This window comes from Trichosurus vulpecula, chromosome X, assembly GCF_011100635.1.
Source record: "Trichosurus vulpecula isolate mTriVul1 chromosome X, mTriVul1.pri, whole genome shotgun sequence".
NCBI lineage: Eukaryota > Metazoa > Chordata > Mammalia > Diprotodontia > Phalangeridae > Trichosurus > Trichosurus vulpecula.
In genome coordinates this window covers 7,317,298-7,335,617 of record NC_050582.1, presented here as the reverse complement: position 1 = coordinate 7,335,617, position 18,320 = coordinate 7,317,298, and the positions used below count along the sequence as shown (strand labels likewise).

The 18,320-nt window shown below is 43.5% G+C and overlaps 1 protein-coding gene across 1 annotated transcript in view; it reads right to left on the bottom strand.

Annotated features, from left to right (window-relative positions):
• DOCK11 (dedicator of cytokinesis 11) overlaps nucleotides 1–17,378 on the bottom strand; it is a 167,352-nt gene extending 149,974 nt beyond the window's left edge. The window contains exon 1 of the mRNA XM_036740025.1: nucleotides 17,370–17,378. Coding sequence (XP_036595920.1) covers nucleotides 17,370–17,378 — 9 coding nt within the window. The remainder of the gene's footprint in view (nucleotides 1–17,369) is intronic.
• Between the last annotated feature and the right edge of the window lie 942 nt (nucleotides 17,379–18,320).

The window sequence follows — 18,320 nt, the reverse complement described above, 5'->3', positions numbered from 1 at the left end:
AGTTGTCATTTACCTTTTCTGTCCTATTAGTCAATCCAAGAGGTATAAAGTAGAACCCCAGAATTGTTTTAATTTGAATTTCTCAATCAATAATGAGAGTATTTTTATATGGCCATAGATAGCTTTGATTACTTTATCTGAACACTTAATCATATCTTTTGATAATAAGATGCTTATTACAGAGACATATGACTTGCATTGATTTAAATTGATCTAAATTCTTTTTGAATCTCTTTCCAACCTGCATAAATCTTTTCAACCCAAGACCACCAGGTGGCCAGTTCCATCACGTCTTTTCCCCAAACCCACTCCTCTTCTGAACTTCCTTACTACTACTGAAGGCACCACCATCCTTCCATGTCCCGCATTCATAATCCCAGTTATCTTCTACTCCTCTCTCTGCCTAACTCTTCATAGCCAATAGCCACAAAATCTTGTCATTTCTACCTCTACACCATCTCTCACATACAACCCCTCCTCTCCTAGTTCAGACCTTTACTGTCCCTCAACCAGATTGTTGCAATAGCCTCCTACCTGGCCTCTCTGGCCCCACTTTCCTTCACACAAGCTTCCAGAGTGGTTTTCCTAAAGCATAGGACCGCATCACCCCCTTACTCACCAAATCTCCATGTCAATACAAAGTCCTTCATTTGGCATTTATTTGGCATTCACAGCCTTTCCTGGTTTGCCTATCAGCCCTGTGCACAAATCCTACCATCTAGCCATACTGACCTTCTTGCTGCTGCCCATACACAACCTCTCCTGTCTCTGTGGAATGTTCTTCCTCCTCACCTCTACTTCTTGGAATCCTTCATCTCCTCCAAGACGCAGCTCAAGTGGCACCTACTATGAGAGGTCTTTCCTGATTCCTCTACCAGCTGCTTGTGCCTTCCCCTCCAAGGCTACATTGTACTCAATTTGTACATGTCTTAGACATATCGATATATGTACACATTGTTCCCTCCACGGGAACATCAGCTCCTTGGACCAGGGACTGTTATAGTTAGGTCTTTTTATCTCCAGTGTGGGATGCAGATCAGGAACTTCAGAATGCTTGTTGGCTGATTGCTCCATTAATTTCCTACTAGCCTTGCAAAGTAACAATTCCTGTCCAAAATGTTCCTCTTTCAAGGAAAAGAAACCATATGTATAAAAATATTCATAGTAGCTCTTTTGGTGGTGACAAAGAGCTGGAAACTAAGAGGGTACTCATTGATTGGGGAATGGCTGAACAAATTGTGATAGATGAATGTGATGGAATACGAAATGATGAAGAGGATGCTTTCAGAGAAACCTAAGAAGCCTTCTATGAACAGATATAGAGTGAAGTGAACAGAATTAGGAAAACAGTTTATGCATTAACAAGAACATTATAAAGGAAAAAAAAACTTGAAAGACTTAAGAACTCTGATCAACACAATGACCAACACACATTGCAAAGGACTTAAGATAAAATATGCTACCCATCCTGACAGAGAGGTGACAGACTTAGGGTATGGTTTGAGACCTATATTTTTTGGACAAGGCCAATGTGGGATATAATTTTCCTTGACTATACATATTTTTACGAGTTTTTTTTCTTTTTCAATGAGAACAGGGAAGTGGAAGTGGGAGGAAGATTAAATTATCATTTCTATATAGATGAACTCTATCCATCTATTCCTAACTTCTCTCCTGACCTCCAGCTTCACATCTCCAACTGTCTACTGAGCACCTTAAAAAGATGTCTCACAGACATCTTAGACCCAAAATGTCTAAAACTGTACTCACTATCATCCCCACCCCTCTCTAAACCTCTTCTCTTCCCACCTTTCCAATTACTGTTGAGGATTTCACCATTCTCCCTGTCATCCAGGCTCACAACCTAGCTAGGTCTTATCCTCAGCTCCTCATTCTCTCACCCTCTCTATCCAATCTGTGGCCAGGTCCTAGTGATTCTACCACTGAAACATCTCTCTCCACTGACAGTGCCACCACCCTGGCACAAGCCCTTATCACCTTACACCTGGATTATTGTAGACCCTTACCATTAGTCTGCCAACCTCAATTCTCTCCCCATTCCAGTTCATCTTCTACTCAGCTGATCTTCTTAAAGCAGACATCTGCTCATGTCACACAGATGCTTCCCCGCCCCCATTCAGTAAACTCCAGGGGCAGGAGTCAAATATAAAATCCTCTATTTGACTTTGAAAGCCTTTCACAACCTGTCCCTTTCCTAGCTTTTCAATCTTCTTCCATATCCATGAACTCTTCAATCCAGTAACACCCCACTCCCTGCTATTCCTAGAACAAGATTCTCCATCTCCCAACTGCATTTTCACTGGCTGTTCCCCATGCCTGGAATTATCTCCATCATCTCTGCTCCTGGCTTCCTTGTCTTCCTTCAAGTCCCAGCTAAAATCTCACCTCATACAGGAAGCCTTTCCTAATCCCCCTTAATGCTAGTGCCTTTATCTTATTATCTCTATATCTTGTTTGTATATAGTTGTTTGAATGTTATCTCCCCCCTTAAACTGTGAGCTCTCAAAGAGGTGGGACAGTTTCTTTTTCCTTTCTTTGTGTCCCCAGGGCTTAGCACAAAGCCTGGACAGTGTAGGTGCTAAATAAATGCTAAATGACCCACTGAACAGCAATTTTTGTTCATTGATAAACAAAATTGTGTTTCTATTTAACAGCTTTTCTAACACATCTTTTAGCGGACTGCACATTTTGGCCTTAATCTCTCTGCTAACACCTAATACACAATCAAGTCTAGATTCTATCCCTTCTCACCACAAAAGAGTCACTGAAGAACAGAAACAAGAGACTTTTCCATTTCGAAAAGTGGGAAGGAAAAGCTGCCATTTCTAAAATGGCACTCCAACACTCCTCAAATCTCAGCTGAGCCCACAGGAATGCAAACCAGCTTGCTTAGATCTTTGCACCCTCCCCACCTCCACCCGGTCACACAGGGGCCACATTTCTCTCGCTGGTAGCTTGGTACAATGAGCGCTGTTTCTGATAGTGCATCGTAATTATGACCATGCATGCCTCACACCTATTCAATGCTTTAGACCTCATGAAGTGCCTTCACAGCCATGGGCTCATTTGATCCTTGCAACAATTCCCTGAGGTGCTATTGTCAGCCTGACTTCAGAACTGAGGAAACAGCTGGAGGGAGGTGTCCAAAGTCCCCTCTGCCGTCCGTCTGGGATATAGGAATTATCAAAAAGCGACCAGATCAAGCTTAATGAGCCCCTCCTCTGGGCCTGCTCCTGTCATGGAAGCCTGCATCCAACAGACAATGCTTTGGTAAAGCACTTGGCTCTGGTTCAAAAGAAGGTGGGTGGGGGCACTGGTTTAATTACAGAGATAGAGGAAGAGGCTAAACCACTGTAAGGGAGATAGTGGAAAGGGAAGCTTAATTGTTGTCAGAAGACCTGGGTTTGAATTCCAGCTCTCCCATTTCCAAGCTACGTGTATAACCTTAGGCAAGCAACTTTTCCTCTCTGGGGTTCAGTTTCCTTCTCTTTAAAATGATGGTGTTAGCCTAGATTAGGTGATTTCTAAGGTCTCTTCCTGCTCTAAATCTCTACTAACCTAATAGAGTCGATATGGCCAATGCCACAGAACAAAATGAAATCTTCTAAAGTACAAAAATACACAGCATGATGCGTAACAGACTACAAAGTAGCAAGACAAATTTTCTTGCCTGGCTCTCAGCCTTTCAAGGCTGTTCCAAAGGTTCAGGGCAAGGCCCGGATCACTTGGAGGGAGCTATAAGCTTCCAGAGCAAGGACAACTATCATTTGCACACATATAGGATTCTGTGTCACCTTCTCAAAGAGAAAGACCAAGTTATACATCTTTCTGAGCTCATTACGTGCACACTGGAAGCACATAATGTTGAACGATTTAAGGGATGTACTTCCACAAAGCAGCTAGGGAGACAACATGCAGACATGAGCATCAAAAGGTCAACTCCCTTTGTTTTTGGCAAGGTGGGGGTGAGTGAAGGTCAGCCCAGCATTTCATCGGTGTGGAAAGTGCCTCAAATGGGACAGACCTGGCCCTCCTCTGTCACTGAGTCTGGGGCACAGAGACATCACTCGACTGCGAGGTGTCAAAGGCAGAACTCGAACCCAAGTCCTTCTGAATACAAGGCCAGCTCTCTAATCACTAAGGCATGCTAAATTGCCATTCAAAACCATAAACGATATCAGAAAGTAGGACTTGATTGTGAAATGAGTATTCCAGCCAGTAATAGGCCCAGTTATGGTGATCAAAGGATATGGGATTTAAGCTGGATTTTGAGGGATGGAAAGGATTCAAATAGGTGGAGATGAAGAGAGGGTATCTTAAGGTTGGGGAGGAGGGAAGAGGGCTGCAGTGCATAGAAGGGATGTGTACAAAGCAGCACAAAAGCAGGACAAGAGAAGGTATGTTTGGGTCTAGCAAGTCTAGTTTGGCCTAAGCAGAGAGTTCATGAACACAGAGCTGGGAGAGAAGGCTAACAAGGGAATCTGGGGCCGGATAGGGAGGGGCGGGGGGAGATGCTCCTTGAATTGGGGGCTAGGATGTCTGAATGTGCTTCTGTAGGCATTGGAAAGCCATTAGCTCGAGTGGGGAAATGACAAAGGGAAAGGAGTGCTTTAAAAAGATTAATGTGGCAGGGATATGCAAGACAGACTGGAGAGCCAAGAGATCAATTAGAAGATCCGTGTGGCAACCGCCTAGGGAGAGAGAAGGAAGAGGCAAGGAGTCTTTTTCAAGACTCAGTCTGTGGTTTGTTTTTTGTGAATGCAGTTCACAAAATGATGACTGAATTTTAGAACTAGAAAGGATTTCCCAGATTGTTTGGTCCAAGTCCCTCATTTTGCAAAGGAGGAAACTGAGGAACAGATTTAGCGATTTGCCCAAGGTCATGAAGCAAGTGATTAGCACAGCCAGGATTTGAATCCAAATCCAGTAAATCCAGGGTTCTTTCCACTATGTCATGTTACCAGGCCACCTCACAAACTTAATTAGCTATTACTGAATAGGGATGGAAATGTAATTATTATTTCAAAACAAAACCCGAATTCCATTTGGAAGGCTCACAGTTCCCAACATGGTTTCCCTTCTGGTTTAGTGTTTCATGAATGTGTTCTTCCCACCCACCACCCACCCACCCCCCATCTCCTCTCCCACCACACTGGCCTTCTAACAATTACAAATGATGAGGAGGCAGGGGCCCAGTCATTTTCTAGGGATTTTTCGACTATAATTCATTTATTTACATTTCAAGTGAGAAGCAAATCTATATATTCATTTGCCTTCTTTATGAGGTCCTGAAGCTGTCCTGAATAACTATACTGAAATGGTTGGGCCGTGAAATCATTATGGGAATAAATTAAAAGTTCCTGCCTACTGGATCCTTAACAGTTCGATATCCTTGGCCTTAAAATTAGAAACTAATCAAAATTGCTGTAAATTCATATTTCCTGGTCTGCAAAGGAAGTCTATCATCCTAAAACCCACAGGCAACAGAAAGACAACTACTAAAACTCAAAAGCTCAGTTTAGAAGTTCTGGGTGGGGGGCAACTAGGTGGCACAGTGTGTAGAGCACTGGCCCTGGAGTCAGGAGGACCTGAGTTCAAATCCCGCTTCAGACACTTGATACATGTACTAGCTGTATGACCTTGGGCAAGTCACTTAAGCCCAACTGCCCTGCCTTCCCCCCTCCAAAAAAACCCAAACAAACAGAAGTCCTGGGTGAATGAATAACTGTTACTTTGCAAACATGTCACAGTCTATTGTAGAGGTGGGGGAGGCTAAGTCTGGTGTGGTTAGACTGGACCAAGCCTTTGTGAGGGAGGGTGGGTACTCTTCCCAAATGACCCCTGGTACCAACAGAGCACACCTATAGCTTCCTTGGTCCTCTGTTTGGAAGAGGCCTTAGTGAGACTGAACTTGGGGCCATACTCACACAGGAAATGCTCACCACCTGAAAGGGCAGGGAGCTCCTTACCTACTTTAGGCATTCACCTCCAATATTCTCACCTCTGAAAATTGTCAAGTGTGCACAATTGGCCTGTAGTGTAGCTTAATTACCCAACTTTGCTTTACTTTCTGTCTCCTATCTCTGCCCCCACTTCATTCCCCTCCCAGGTACTCAAAGTACTCAGATTTCAGAATCACTTATGGATTTGGAAAGGACTGAGAGCCATTTAGATGAACAAGAATCCCCTCCACGACATATCCAACCGGTGGCCAGCCACACTCCTCATTGCCCACCAACAAACCAACTACTCTGGGACATCTCCGACTTGGCCAACATTTTTGTTGTTGTTCAGTCATTTCCTTTGTGTCTGACTCTCCATGACCCCATTTGGGATTTTCTTAGCAAAAATACTGGAGTGATTTGCCATTTCCTTCTCCAGCTCATTTTACAGATGAGGAAACTGAGGCAAATAGGGTTAAGTGACTTGTCCAGGGTCACATAGCTAGTAAGTGTCTGAGGCCAAATTTGAACTCAGGTTTTCCTGACTCTAGGCCCAGCATACCATCCACTTCACCAACTAGCTTTCACCAACTGACTTTTCCTCCATGCTTCTGAGTTAAGTGACCCAGCCACACTCTCCTTTCATCTTCCCTTTGTTTTAGCTTCCTTTTCTGTATTGTCTTGTCTCATTAGATTATAAGCTCCTTGAGAGTAAGGACTGTCCTATTTTCATATTTGTATCCCTGACACTTAGCACAATGCCTGGCACATAGTACGTACTTAATAAGTGTTTATTAACTGTTTATTGGCTGACCTTTGCTTAAATATCTTTAGTGAACAGTAACCCTCTCCTCTCAAGGCACCTCATTCCACTTTTAGACAGCTCTAATTGCTGAGAATGCCAGCTAGGTGGTACAGCAGATAAAGTGCCAGGCCTGAAGTCAAGAAGACTCATCTTCTTGAGTTCAAATCTGGCCTCAGACACTTCTTAGCTGACTGACCCTGGGCAAGTTACTGCACCCTGTCTGCCTCAGTTTCCTCGCCTGTAAAATGAGCTGGAGAAGGAAATGGCAAACCAGTCCAGTGTCTCTATCAAGAAAACCCAAGTGAAGTCACAGAGAATTAGACATGACTGAAAAATGACTGAACAACAAAAAAATTACTGGGAATTTTTTCCTGATCTTATCCTCAAATCTGCCTCTGTGCACCATCTACCCATTGCTCCTAGTTCTGACGTTTGGGGCCACGAATAACCAAATTAACCTCTCCTCCCCACGATAACCCTATCCCACAATCTTCTCTTCTCCAGGCTAAGCATCCCCAGTTCTTTCAATAAATACTCATATGGCACCCTTCCCCCAATTTCACAAAAATAACAACACATTACCTATTACGATGGCACTCAAAATCTTTCTTTTTAACAGGGTCAGAAACAAAAGCTCAATGAACACAGGGTTCACTGAAATCATTCCCTGTTTCAGTGAAGTCAGGATGAAGAAAATCTCAACAAATATAACCAGAAACCCTTTTCATCACCCATGTTACTCCGCAAAATAAAAAGAAAGAAAAAACCTCAAAATGGACAACTGGACCACTGAGCAAACGTTTGGGGATATTATCCCCTAACAGATCATAAGCTTCAGAAGGGAAAGAATCTTGGCTTCTGTGCTCCTGCCTCCTCAGCCCAGCTTTGATACATAGAAAGGGCTCAGTGAAATTTGAGCACGAAGCTAGATGAGACCAGGCTGCAAGTTTCCAGAACAGATTGCCCCAGGATAGGAGGACTGTAAGAAGGGGAGGCAACCTGCTTGCTACCTGTGTATGCAGGGGAGTGGGGGAAGAAAGCTGAGAAAATCTTGAAACCGTGGGGCAGTTCAGGGTGATGAGAGATATCTTTAAATGGCAAGCACCGGAGTTTGGTGGGGTTTTTTAATACGTACAGCATTTGGGGGGAAAACAACATTTGATGCAGTGGAAAGATCCCTGTATTTGGAGTCCAATGGCTGGGGTTCAAATCTCTCTGTGTGACTCTTGGTAATTCACTTACCATTTCAAGTTCTAAGTTTCCTCATCTGTAAAAGGAGGGGGTTGAATGACATGGCTTTTAAGGTGCCTTTTAGCTCAAAATCACTGATGCTACATTCTTATCATCTAAGTGAACATTTGACTTAAATGCATCATCCCCATCCCAGTGGCATCGCTCCAAATAGGAGGCGTGGCTGAACCAGCTGAAAATGTCATTGGAAAATAGGTAACAAAGTACAGAAAAATACAGGCGAACAGAAGTCATGTTATCATGCAGATTTCTAAGCCAATATCAGGGGGCAGGGATCCTTGGGGATGGTTTAGTGGCCCCCATTTCTCTTGGAGTTTGATGCCAGATTTGGGGCCAGGGCAGCTGTGTCCAAATCCTAGCCTAGCCACTTCCTAGCTCTGTGACTTTGAGCAAGTCATTTTAAATCTATGGGCCTCAGTTTCCCCTCCTTTGTAAAATAAAGGGGTTGGGCTAGATGCTTTTTGAGGTTCCTTCCAGTTCTAAACCTGTGAACTTCAAAAATGTAACCTGGAAAATAACAGCTCCACATATATATGAAACAGCCATGTAGAGATGAATGAGGAAGGTCATAGGGCCCAAGTCTCCCAATCTAAAAAGTGAAGTAATTAGACTAGATAATCTCTATGGTCCCTTCCAAGGGAAAATCCTAACTCATTTTTTCCAGAGCGTTTATTTGTTACTTCTGCACAAGTCTCTGCCACACATCTGGAAGTATTTTTCTAACACTGATTTCAATGACTCATCCAACATTAAGCAATGCTTCCATAAGGTGAACTCTGATGACAGTTTTCCAAAAGGGTCACGAAAGTTGTTATCAAGCTTTTAGTACCTCACATGCTATTTTCTTGCTTTTACATATCAAGAAGGATTCCAGGAGGTCCTAGAAAACAGCCAGTCTCTGGGCACTAAGGCATGCCTCTCTATGGTCCACTTCCTTTTGACCAGTTGTGCGCAGAAGATGGAAGATGGCAAGATTCAAAAGATACTATAACCAATCCTGGCTCTGGGACCTTGGACAGGTCCCTTCTCTCAGCATCCCAGTTTTCTTCTCCAAAAATAAGAAGGGTAGATTAGAGGATCTGTAAAGCCCATTCTAGCACTAAATCTCTAACTTTCTGACTCTAAAATGAACAGAAGAAACGCTCCAAGCAACTCAAGAACAATGTCACATAAGGCGGCCCAGTAGCTGACAGGCCAATCTGATACACGGGAAGTAGGAGCTGGGGCAACTCAATAGATGAAAGGCAGGCAGGCAACAAGCATCTATTAAGCACCTACTATGTGCCAGACACTGTGTGTATTTTATATGTATGTATGTATATATGCATGTGCATGTGTATGTATATATGTACATATATACGCACTTCTATATAGAGAACACATACACAGTCCAGAAAGGACCGCAAGTTCCGTGTTAATCCTCTGAGTTACACCTGCACTCAGTCAGAAATAACAGTGCCATAAACCGAACCTTGGACTTGACACAGGAGTCCTGGGTTCAACCTCAAGATCTACCATTTCCGGGCTGTGTGATGTCACCTCTCCGGACTTGGAACCTTGACAGGATCACCATCAGCAAAGTGATAAGAAAACTAACAGCAACAGCGGTAACAACAACCATTGACATTCCATAGCACCTACTGTGTGCCAGGCGCTTCAGAAATATTAGCGGGTTTGATCCTGGGAGGTAGGTGCTGTCATTATCCTCATTTTACAGATGAGAAGAGTGAGGCAAGCAGAATGTGACTTGCTCAAGGTCACAGAACTAGTCAGGGTCTGAGGCTGAATTTGAACTCAGTGCTCTGTGCACTGTGGTGCCCCCTTAGCTGTTTTTATAAAGGGCCATAGAAATGTGATCTACTATTCAAAGAGAAAACAAGTGATACAATCTCTGCTCTCAAAGAATTTACATTTTCCAGAAACGACATCAACTTCTTGTCTAAGACACTATATGTAAATATTTAGTGACACTGATATTCTTAAACTTTAAAAATAGTTAGTAATCGTCTCATCAATGCGAGGTTCAAAGGCAGCTCCAAAAGACTCGTGATGGAAAAAGCTCTGCACACCCAAAGAAGGAATTAGGGAGTCTGAATGCAGATGGAGGCAAACTTCTTGTTCTTGTTTCCTTTTTTTTTTTTTGGTTTCGTTTCTCCTTTCTCATGATTCATTCCATTGGTTATAATTCTTCATTACAACTGGACTGCAATGTAAACAAGTTCAATGTGAAGGTATATGCAGACCCTACACTGGATTACCTGCCATCTTGGGGGGTTGGGAAGAGGAATGGGAGGGAGAGAAAATTTGGAACCCCAAAACTTGTGGAACTGAGTGTTGTAAACTAAAAATAAAAAATAAATGTAAAAAATAGTAGCAACTTAAAAAGAATAACTAAAATGAATTTCCTGGTACCCCCGATGTGATTTCGACAAGCTCAGCTCTCAAAAGTATCATAGGAGCAATCATTTGTTAAAAGGTATCTCCAGGCCTGAAAGAGTTCATGTAGCTTTCGAAAATAACTGTTCACTGCCAAGCATCGCATTAATCTGCTTCCTTTCTTTATGGGCGTGCCCAACTCCTGCAAAACCAAATGCCCAAATTCTAAATTCTGAGAGATGAAGGGTAATTCCTTACCTTAGTCCAGCAGGATTCAATTTAAACAGTCAGGTCACATAAATAAAAAGGGACACTATCCAAGAAAGACAGAGGGAGATAGAGACAGAGGAAGAGACTCCAAGCAACTGACTTGCGATCCAATTCCCCAAAGATTTACTAAGCCACTTCTAGGTGCCAGACATTGTGCTAGGTGCTGGGGAATACACTGAGAGAAATGAAACCACTCCTGCCCTCAAGAAGCTTAGATTCTCCTATACAACAAATGTACATAAGTTAAGTATAAGGTAATTTGAAGGGAGACAATGTGATAACTGAAGAGGAGGGAAGGAGGGCAATCTTTAAGAAAGAAAAATGTGAGTCAAGCCTTGGAATAGGAATTAGGCGAGGCAGAGTTGAGGAAGGAAAATCTGGAGAGGTGGGAGATGACTTGTCAAATTTGGGGGAACAGCTAGAAGTTCAATGTGGCTGGAACACAGAACTCATCAAAGGGAGTGATGTGGAATAAGTCTAGAAATGCAGGGTTGGAGCCAAATCTAGAAGGCCTTAAGTATTAAGTTTAAGAGTTTGTAGTTTATTCTAGAAGAAATAGGTCAGATCCATTCCTTAGAACAGGAGCTCTTAGCCTGGGGTACATGAACTTGTTGGTTGGAATTTATTGATTTATGTTTCAAAATAATTGGTTTCCTTTATAATTCTATCCAGTTTACTTTAGGCATTTAAAAATATTATTCTGAGATGGAATCTGCAGTCTTCATTAGCCTATCAATGACACAAGAAGGATTAAGAACCCCTGCCTTAGGAAAATTATTTGGATAGCTGTGTACAAGATAGAGTAGAGAGGTGAGAGATTGGAAGCAAAAAGACCAATTAAGAAATGACCGCCAACAGTCCAAGTGAGAGGCGAGGAAGGCCTTACCAAGGTCAATGGCTCTGTAAGAAGAGAGAAGGGGAAGGACTTGAGAAGTGTGGTGGAGGAAGAAATGACAGGACTTGGGAAGTGATTAGATAATCATAGTAATATTAATAATAATAACAGCCTTGAAATAGCGCTTTAAGCTTTGCAAGACACTTTACATGGTGCTGCATTTAATCTACTGAGATAGGTGCTATGATTATCCCCATTTCACAGATGAGGAAACCGAGGCTGAGAGGTTAAGCAATGTGCTTTGTCTAGCATCACAGGGTTCCACGTGTTCAAGGAAAACAAACAGAAATAGAAAGTGTTTTACTTATAATTGAACCAATAAGCACAACATTTTTTAAATGTCAACTTTTTAAAAAAATCAATACTTTTGCTTCTACATTATCTTCACTTGTGAATATATTCTCCCTCACTCCTCCTCCCCTACCCATCAAACCATCCCTTGTAACAATATGTAGCCGTTTGTTTTCCTTCCAATGCTGCTTAAAGCTGCATTTGTGTGTACTCCCTTTTTCTCGTCCTCTACAATTTTTTACATAATGTCTGAGGATGGATTCAACCCCCAGCATGGCAGGGCTCCAAGTCCTAGTCTCTCTCTGCAGCACCACACAGCCTCCATCCCCTCCCCATAGAATTCAAACGATTCAACACACACAAAAATGGAGCGCCATGAATTTTCAGGACTGCATCTGCTGTACGCAGTAAGCACAGCTAGAACAATACACAGCTTTATCAGCGTTCCTCTCATCTTCAGCCTTATGACCCCTACACTTCACAGGTGCATGAATCTTACCGTCCCATAGCAAAGAATGACTCTGAAGCCTTTGAGTCATAATTTCCCACACTGGCAAGAAGAGTTTGTGGCTTTCATCTAGCACCTTCTATCCCAAATCCAAAATGCTTAATACTAGCTCAGTATTTCTCACAACACATTTGGCAATCCAAAAGATGACTATGCCCCCAGACAAGACAGCATGAGATAGGGAATGCATTTTTCAAGGCACCAAGTAGACCAGGAGTATGGAACTTAGTCCACAAGAAACAAAGAAAGAGTGACAGAAGTAAAAAGTAACTTAACAAAGAAGGGGATCCAGTTCCACCCATCCTTTTAAAAGAAGAAGAGGAAACCTAAAATCAGCATGGGATAAATACAATCAACACCCTTGAAGATCTGTAAGTCAGCATTCTCCAAATCCTATCATGGCAGTTTCTGTTGGAGTTGGAGGAGAGAAAGTAAGCCACGCAAAGGGCAGCCAGCAGCTGGCCACCTCAAGAAGAGAATGTGGACAGGGACAGACTGAGACCACGGGGATCAACAGGAAGCAGCAAAGGGACTGTTGGGGTTTGTCATGGATTCCTCATCTCTACTCAGTTTATCAGGCTAACTGGTAGCCAACCTCAGTGGCCCAACACTCTAACAGCAGCATCCAGAGCCGAGAGAAATTTGGACAAACTCTCGATGGTCCATGCATTAGTCCAAAAAAGTCACCACAGGAGGGAGGTGAAGACCATCTGACTAACTCAGTCCCAGTCTAGTGACAATTCAGAGAGTCTCCCCACAATCGCTAAAATTGGCCTAGTCCAAAGACTTAGTCTGACCTTTACACAAGTTCTCTAACATGATTTTAAAAGGAATATTAGAAACCTCTAATTTTTTATAAAATCTTAAGTGTAATATGTTGATTCCCTGGTGGGCACTGAAATAAGAAATGGTGCACTTTAGATTCTGATTTTTCCAGATAGACCTCTGCTCTCTTCCCCCAGCACTCATGCTACTGGCTCTCCAAACAAGGCTCTTGGCCATCTCAGGCCTATGGAATTTTCCACCCTTGGCTAAAGCAAAGTATTAAATCACATGCAAAAACTACCTAGTGATGGCTTAATCCCACAGATAGTAACTCTGGCTGGTCATCCTGCAGAAGTAAAGGAAAGCATGAAAGACGACTTGAGGCTAGACAGGAGCAAAGAAGAGACAGTTGCGTTGGGATGGGATAGAGGCGAAATAGAAAAGGGTGAGAGAAGTCGCAAATGATTCTATTTCAGAGCCTGGCTAGACAGGAGAAGGTCAATGTCACCCATTAGGTGACCCATTAGGGGAAAGAGTCATTTTTCAATGTGTTGAATTCGAGGTGCTGGTGAGACATCCAGGTAAAGATTTCTGTAAAGAGGTTGGGAGGGAAGAGAAACAGAAATCTGAGATTCACAGCATAGAAGATTTAGAGCTGAAAGAGAACTGCAGGGCATCATTTGGGCCAACTCTTTATTTTACGGATGGGGAAACTGGGCCAGAGACGCTCAACAGTTGTCCAAATTTAAGAATTGACATCTACCCCTACGAAACTTGATCCCATTCAATTCAGCCCAATGTTCTAGACCCACCAAGGTCTCTTTAGATAGTGGCCCTGTGATCCAACGTGCTAGCCCTGCTAGTTTTCTGTTACCTGCTAAACATGACATTTATGCCTTTAACCATGTCACTGATGAAAATGGTAAAGAGAGGGCTAGGTATAGATTCCTGGGAATCTGAGTAGAGAGAAAGGAGAGAGGAAAAGAGAGCCCAGGACAGAACCTAAGAGGACATTTGAATTTAGGAGGACATGTAGGACCAACAGGCGTGGTCAGAGAGAGAGAGGAAAAGAAGCCTAAAGAAACAAGAGCACAACAGCTGAAAGAGATGGCATCACATGAAAAAGGCAAATACTTCTCTTCCTCCTCCTCCAGCAGGGCATGTGTCTTGGGCAGCTGTGGGGGGTGCTTTAACTACTGGCTCCATTTCTTAGTTCCTTCTCCCAGACCACAGCTCCAGATGTTCTTGGATCCGGATATCCTCCCCAACCTCCGAGATGTTTGCTGAACTAAAGCATAAATGCCCATCAACTGTGGAGGTCACTTGTGGGCCACTGGTGAAATGCAAACCCCAAAACACAATGGAGGAGGCTTAAAAATAGGAAAAGACGATAAGCAGAAAGAGAAATGTCTATGGTTTGGAACAAACTAACCCCAGGTTTTTCTTAAGAGCTACAGTAGTCAAGGAAGGAAGAGCAGCATATGGTAAAGGGTGCCAGACATGGAGTCAAAAATGCCCTGGGTTCAAATCTTTCTAGAGGAAGAGTGGTTATAATTTCCAAATATACCCCTCCCCCCAAAGTGGAACCAAAAAGCATATTAACCTGCTCACAAGAAATGATCAGCCAAAGCATTGGAAAAGCAAATATATATCAATTTCTCCCAGAAAAAGCAAATTATTTGGATCACTTTCCTTCCTTCTGATTTCCTCATAACAGTAAGTCATGACTCATTACTACCACTACTCCTGTTTTACATTGGCAGGCCTCTTTTTAAGTGTTAAAACACTTTGACCTAATAACTGACATTCACGAAGCCCTCTGAGCTTAACAAAAATACCTAATGATCCCTTACTCCATGTCATCCTCATGACAGGACGTGTCATGGATAAGGTGGCATCAGAGGTGGGGAGCTAGATCTCTAGGCTCCAAGCCCATTCCATCACACTGCCCCAAACATATCCCACCCTAAGTGAAAGCAGACCGCTGTTATTATTTTGTGGTCCTTTCATCACTTAGCCCAGTGCTTGGCACGAAGGAAGAGCTTAACAAATGCTTGCTCCTTCCTTGTTTCCTAATGGCCAAATATTGTGGCTCTCATCTTGAACCCAGAATTCTCAACACCTCTTCTTCACTCAATAAAATCTACATCTTTTCTAAATTTCTGTTTACCTTGATACCTCCTTAGGACTGACACTAGGGGTAGGAAGGCTAGGCAGATGCCTAAGGCAGGGGTAGGGAACCTGTACCTCTAGGCCACATGTGGCCTTCTAGGTCCTTGGGTGAGGCCTTTTGACTTGAGTCCAAGTTTTACAGAACAAATCCTTTTATTAAGTGGATTTGTTCTATGAAGTTTGGATTCAGTCAAAGGGCCGCACTTAAAGGCCTAGAGGGCCACATGTGGCCTTGAGGCCGCAGGTTCCCCAGGCCTGGCCTAAGGTGTTAAAAAAAAGTCACTTTTAGAGTGACTTTTTTTTAAAACAAAATCACATACTTCCGGTGCTAAAACTTTGCCTCTTGTAACATGTGGCTCTAGGTCTGGGTTCCCTCCTCTAAATAATGAGGGGGTTGGAATGGATGATTTCTCAGACAGGACATTAAGGAATGCTACCCAGATAGCAAAGACCAGCATTACATTCTTGCCTTTCAAAAGTGACCAATAACAACTGACACTTCACAAGCTCTTTAAGTTTCTCCATGGTGCTTCTAGCTTCTAGATCATGACATCTGTGTAGCAAATGAAGTTCTAGCTTCTATACCAGCGATAATTAGCAGATCATTCGAGAAGGCTGTTTTTAACCAAAATGCACTGGAAACCCAGCATCAACGGCTTCAAGTGTTCCCTCTTTGAGTTGCGTATCTAGAGTCCAAGGAACCTTGTACTGCAATAGCACCACTTTATTGTCAAGCTCTGTTGATCACCCTTCTTCCACAAGTCTGATGGTCATTCCCTTCTCTTTACCCACAAAGCCATCTTTGGGGGTTCACTATTGCCTCTAGGATAAAATACCAACCCCTCAGCCTGGCATTGCAGAACCTCCACTGTCTACCTTTCCAGCCAAAATGGGACGTTACCCAAATGACATGCCACACATTTGTATAAACTCCATTCCCAAAATACCGTCCTCCCTCACTTCTGCCTTATCAAAGCCTGCCCTTCCCTCAATGTGCTGGAGCTAGGAGAAAGGACTCACTTTTCAGAGAGTTTTCAGAGGCTCGCTTTTCTGAGCGAGCATTTACATCACAGAAATCCACAAACTCGACAAACAAATTGGGGCTTGTTTTGTTGAGTGTGGAGATAGGCTTAAGAAAGTGAGAGTGAAAAATGTTATACTGCAGATTAAACTTAAAGGGTCTCTTGCAAACATTCCCCAGCCCTTTGTAAATATTTACCAGCCCAGCCCCAGGCCTAAAACCTTCCGGGAGCCTCCCAATGTAAGTGTGCTAACTGCTTAGGGCTTCAAAGAGAAAACAAGTGATACAATCTCTGCTCTCAAAGAATTTACATTTTCCTCCGAGGTCTCTCTCCAGTTACTAACGCTCTCTAGATTGCCCAATCCAAGGTTCTTTTCTCAGTCCTTCTTGACCTTCACTGTAGCACTGAAGGAGTGAATAAAGCATTTACCAAGTGTTTACTATGTATAAAGCACTGTACATGACGTTGGGGAGCCAAAGAAGAAACTCCTACAGTCCTTCTCCAGGGACATCCCATTCTAACGGTGCTGACTACAGCTAGCTAGGGAAAGCTTCAGCTACAAGTCTTCTGACTATGGTCCGTAGAATCTGGAGGCAAATCAGATGTTACTATGAAGGGAGTGGCCTGATGTACCTGGCACATGCTGACTCCTACCTCTACCTTTGGGTGTCTTACTGCTTCAGCTAGGCTGGCTTGCTTGCCCTGGGGGTGGCAACTGATTGGCGCTTGGTGGGAATGGCTGAGCTTTTCTTCACAGGAATTGGCTGTGAGGTCTGGGCTAGCAGCATGACCTAAGGTCTGGGAAGTGCTACCATTCCCAGGGTTCCTGTGCCTCTCTGCCTGTTAGTGGCAGTTGGCTGGCAGTTGGTGGTGGTGGTGATGAGGAAGGCAGGCCCCCTCTCCACAATTATGGAATGGCTGGGAATAGAGAAGCAGGTCTAGTGGTTTGTGGGGCACTGCTATTCCAAAGACTCTTGGGCTCAAGGTCCTGGGTTGTCTCCATCAGAGTCTAAGGGTAAATGATAGTCGTGGTGGTGGTGGCTTGACTTACCTGGCACATGCTGCCTCCTGTCTCTCCCTTGTGCCTTACTGCTTCAGCTCTGAGTGAGCACTTGGGGGAGATGGGTAGCCTCTTCTCCACTGGAGTTGCTTCCAGGAGGGTTGGACTAGAATCAGGAGTGGCCTGGGACAGGGGTGGAGAACCTGTGGCCTTCTAGGTCCTCAGGTATATAGCCTTTGGACTGAGCCCAAATTTTACAGAACAAATCCTTTTATTAAGAGGATTTGTTCTGTGAAATTTGGATTCAAAGGGCTGCACTTGAGGACCTAGAGGGCCACATGTGGTCTTGAGGCCACAGGTCCCCCAACCCTGGACTCTTCTCTCTCCTGGTTTTCCAGTCTGACTGTGCCTTATCAGTTTCCTTTAGTGGATCCTCATCCAGGTCACGAGCAATAGCTGTGGGTGTCCCCCAAGACTAGGTCCTGTTTTCTTTCCTCTCTATGCTTTGTCACATGATATTCTCATCAGCTCTCATAGGTTCAACAACATCTTTATGCATATGATTCCCAGATCTATTTATTGAATTCGACTCCCTCTCCCGAACATTTTAAACTGGATGTCCCATAGGCATCTCAAACTCCACACGTGCAAAACAGAACCCAGTATTTTTCCCCTTAAGCCTACTCCTCTTTCAACTTTCCTATTACTGTTAGAGGCAGATCAGCTCTCTCCACTGCACTTATCCAATTAGTTGCCAGATCTTGTCATTTCTTTCTCTACAACATCCCTGACTTCTCTTCACTCACACAGCCACCACCCTAATCCAGGCACCCATCACCACCTCAGATCTGGACTATTGCAACTGCCTTCTCATTGGACTCCTTGCCTCAAGTCTCTTCCCAATTACTAAAGTGATTTTCTTAAAGTGCAGATCTGACCATATAGCACCCCCTCCCAACTCAATGTATCTCATGGCTCCTTATTTTCCTTAGGATCAAACAG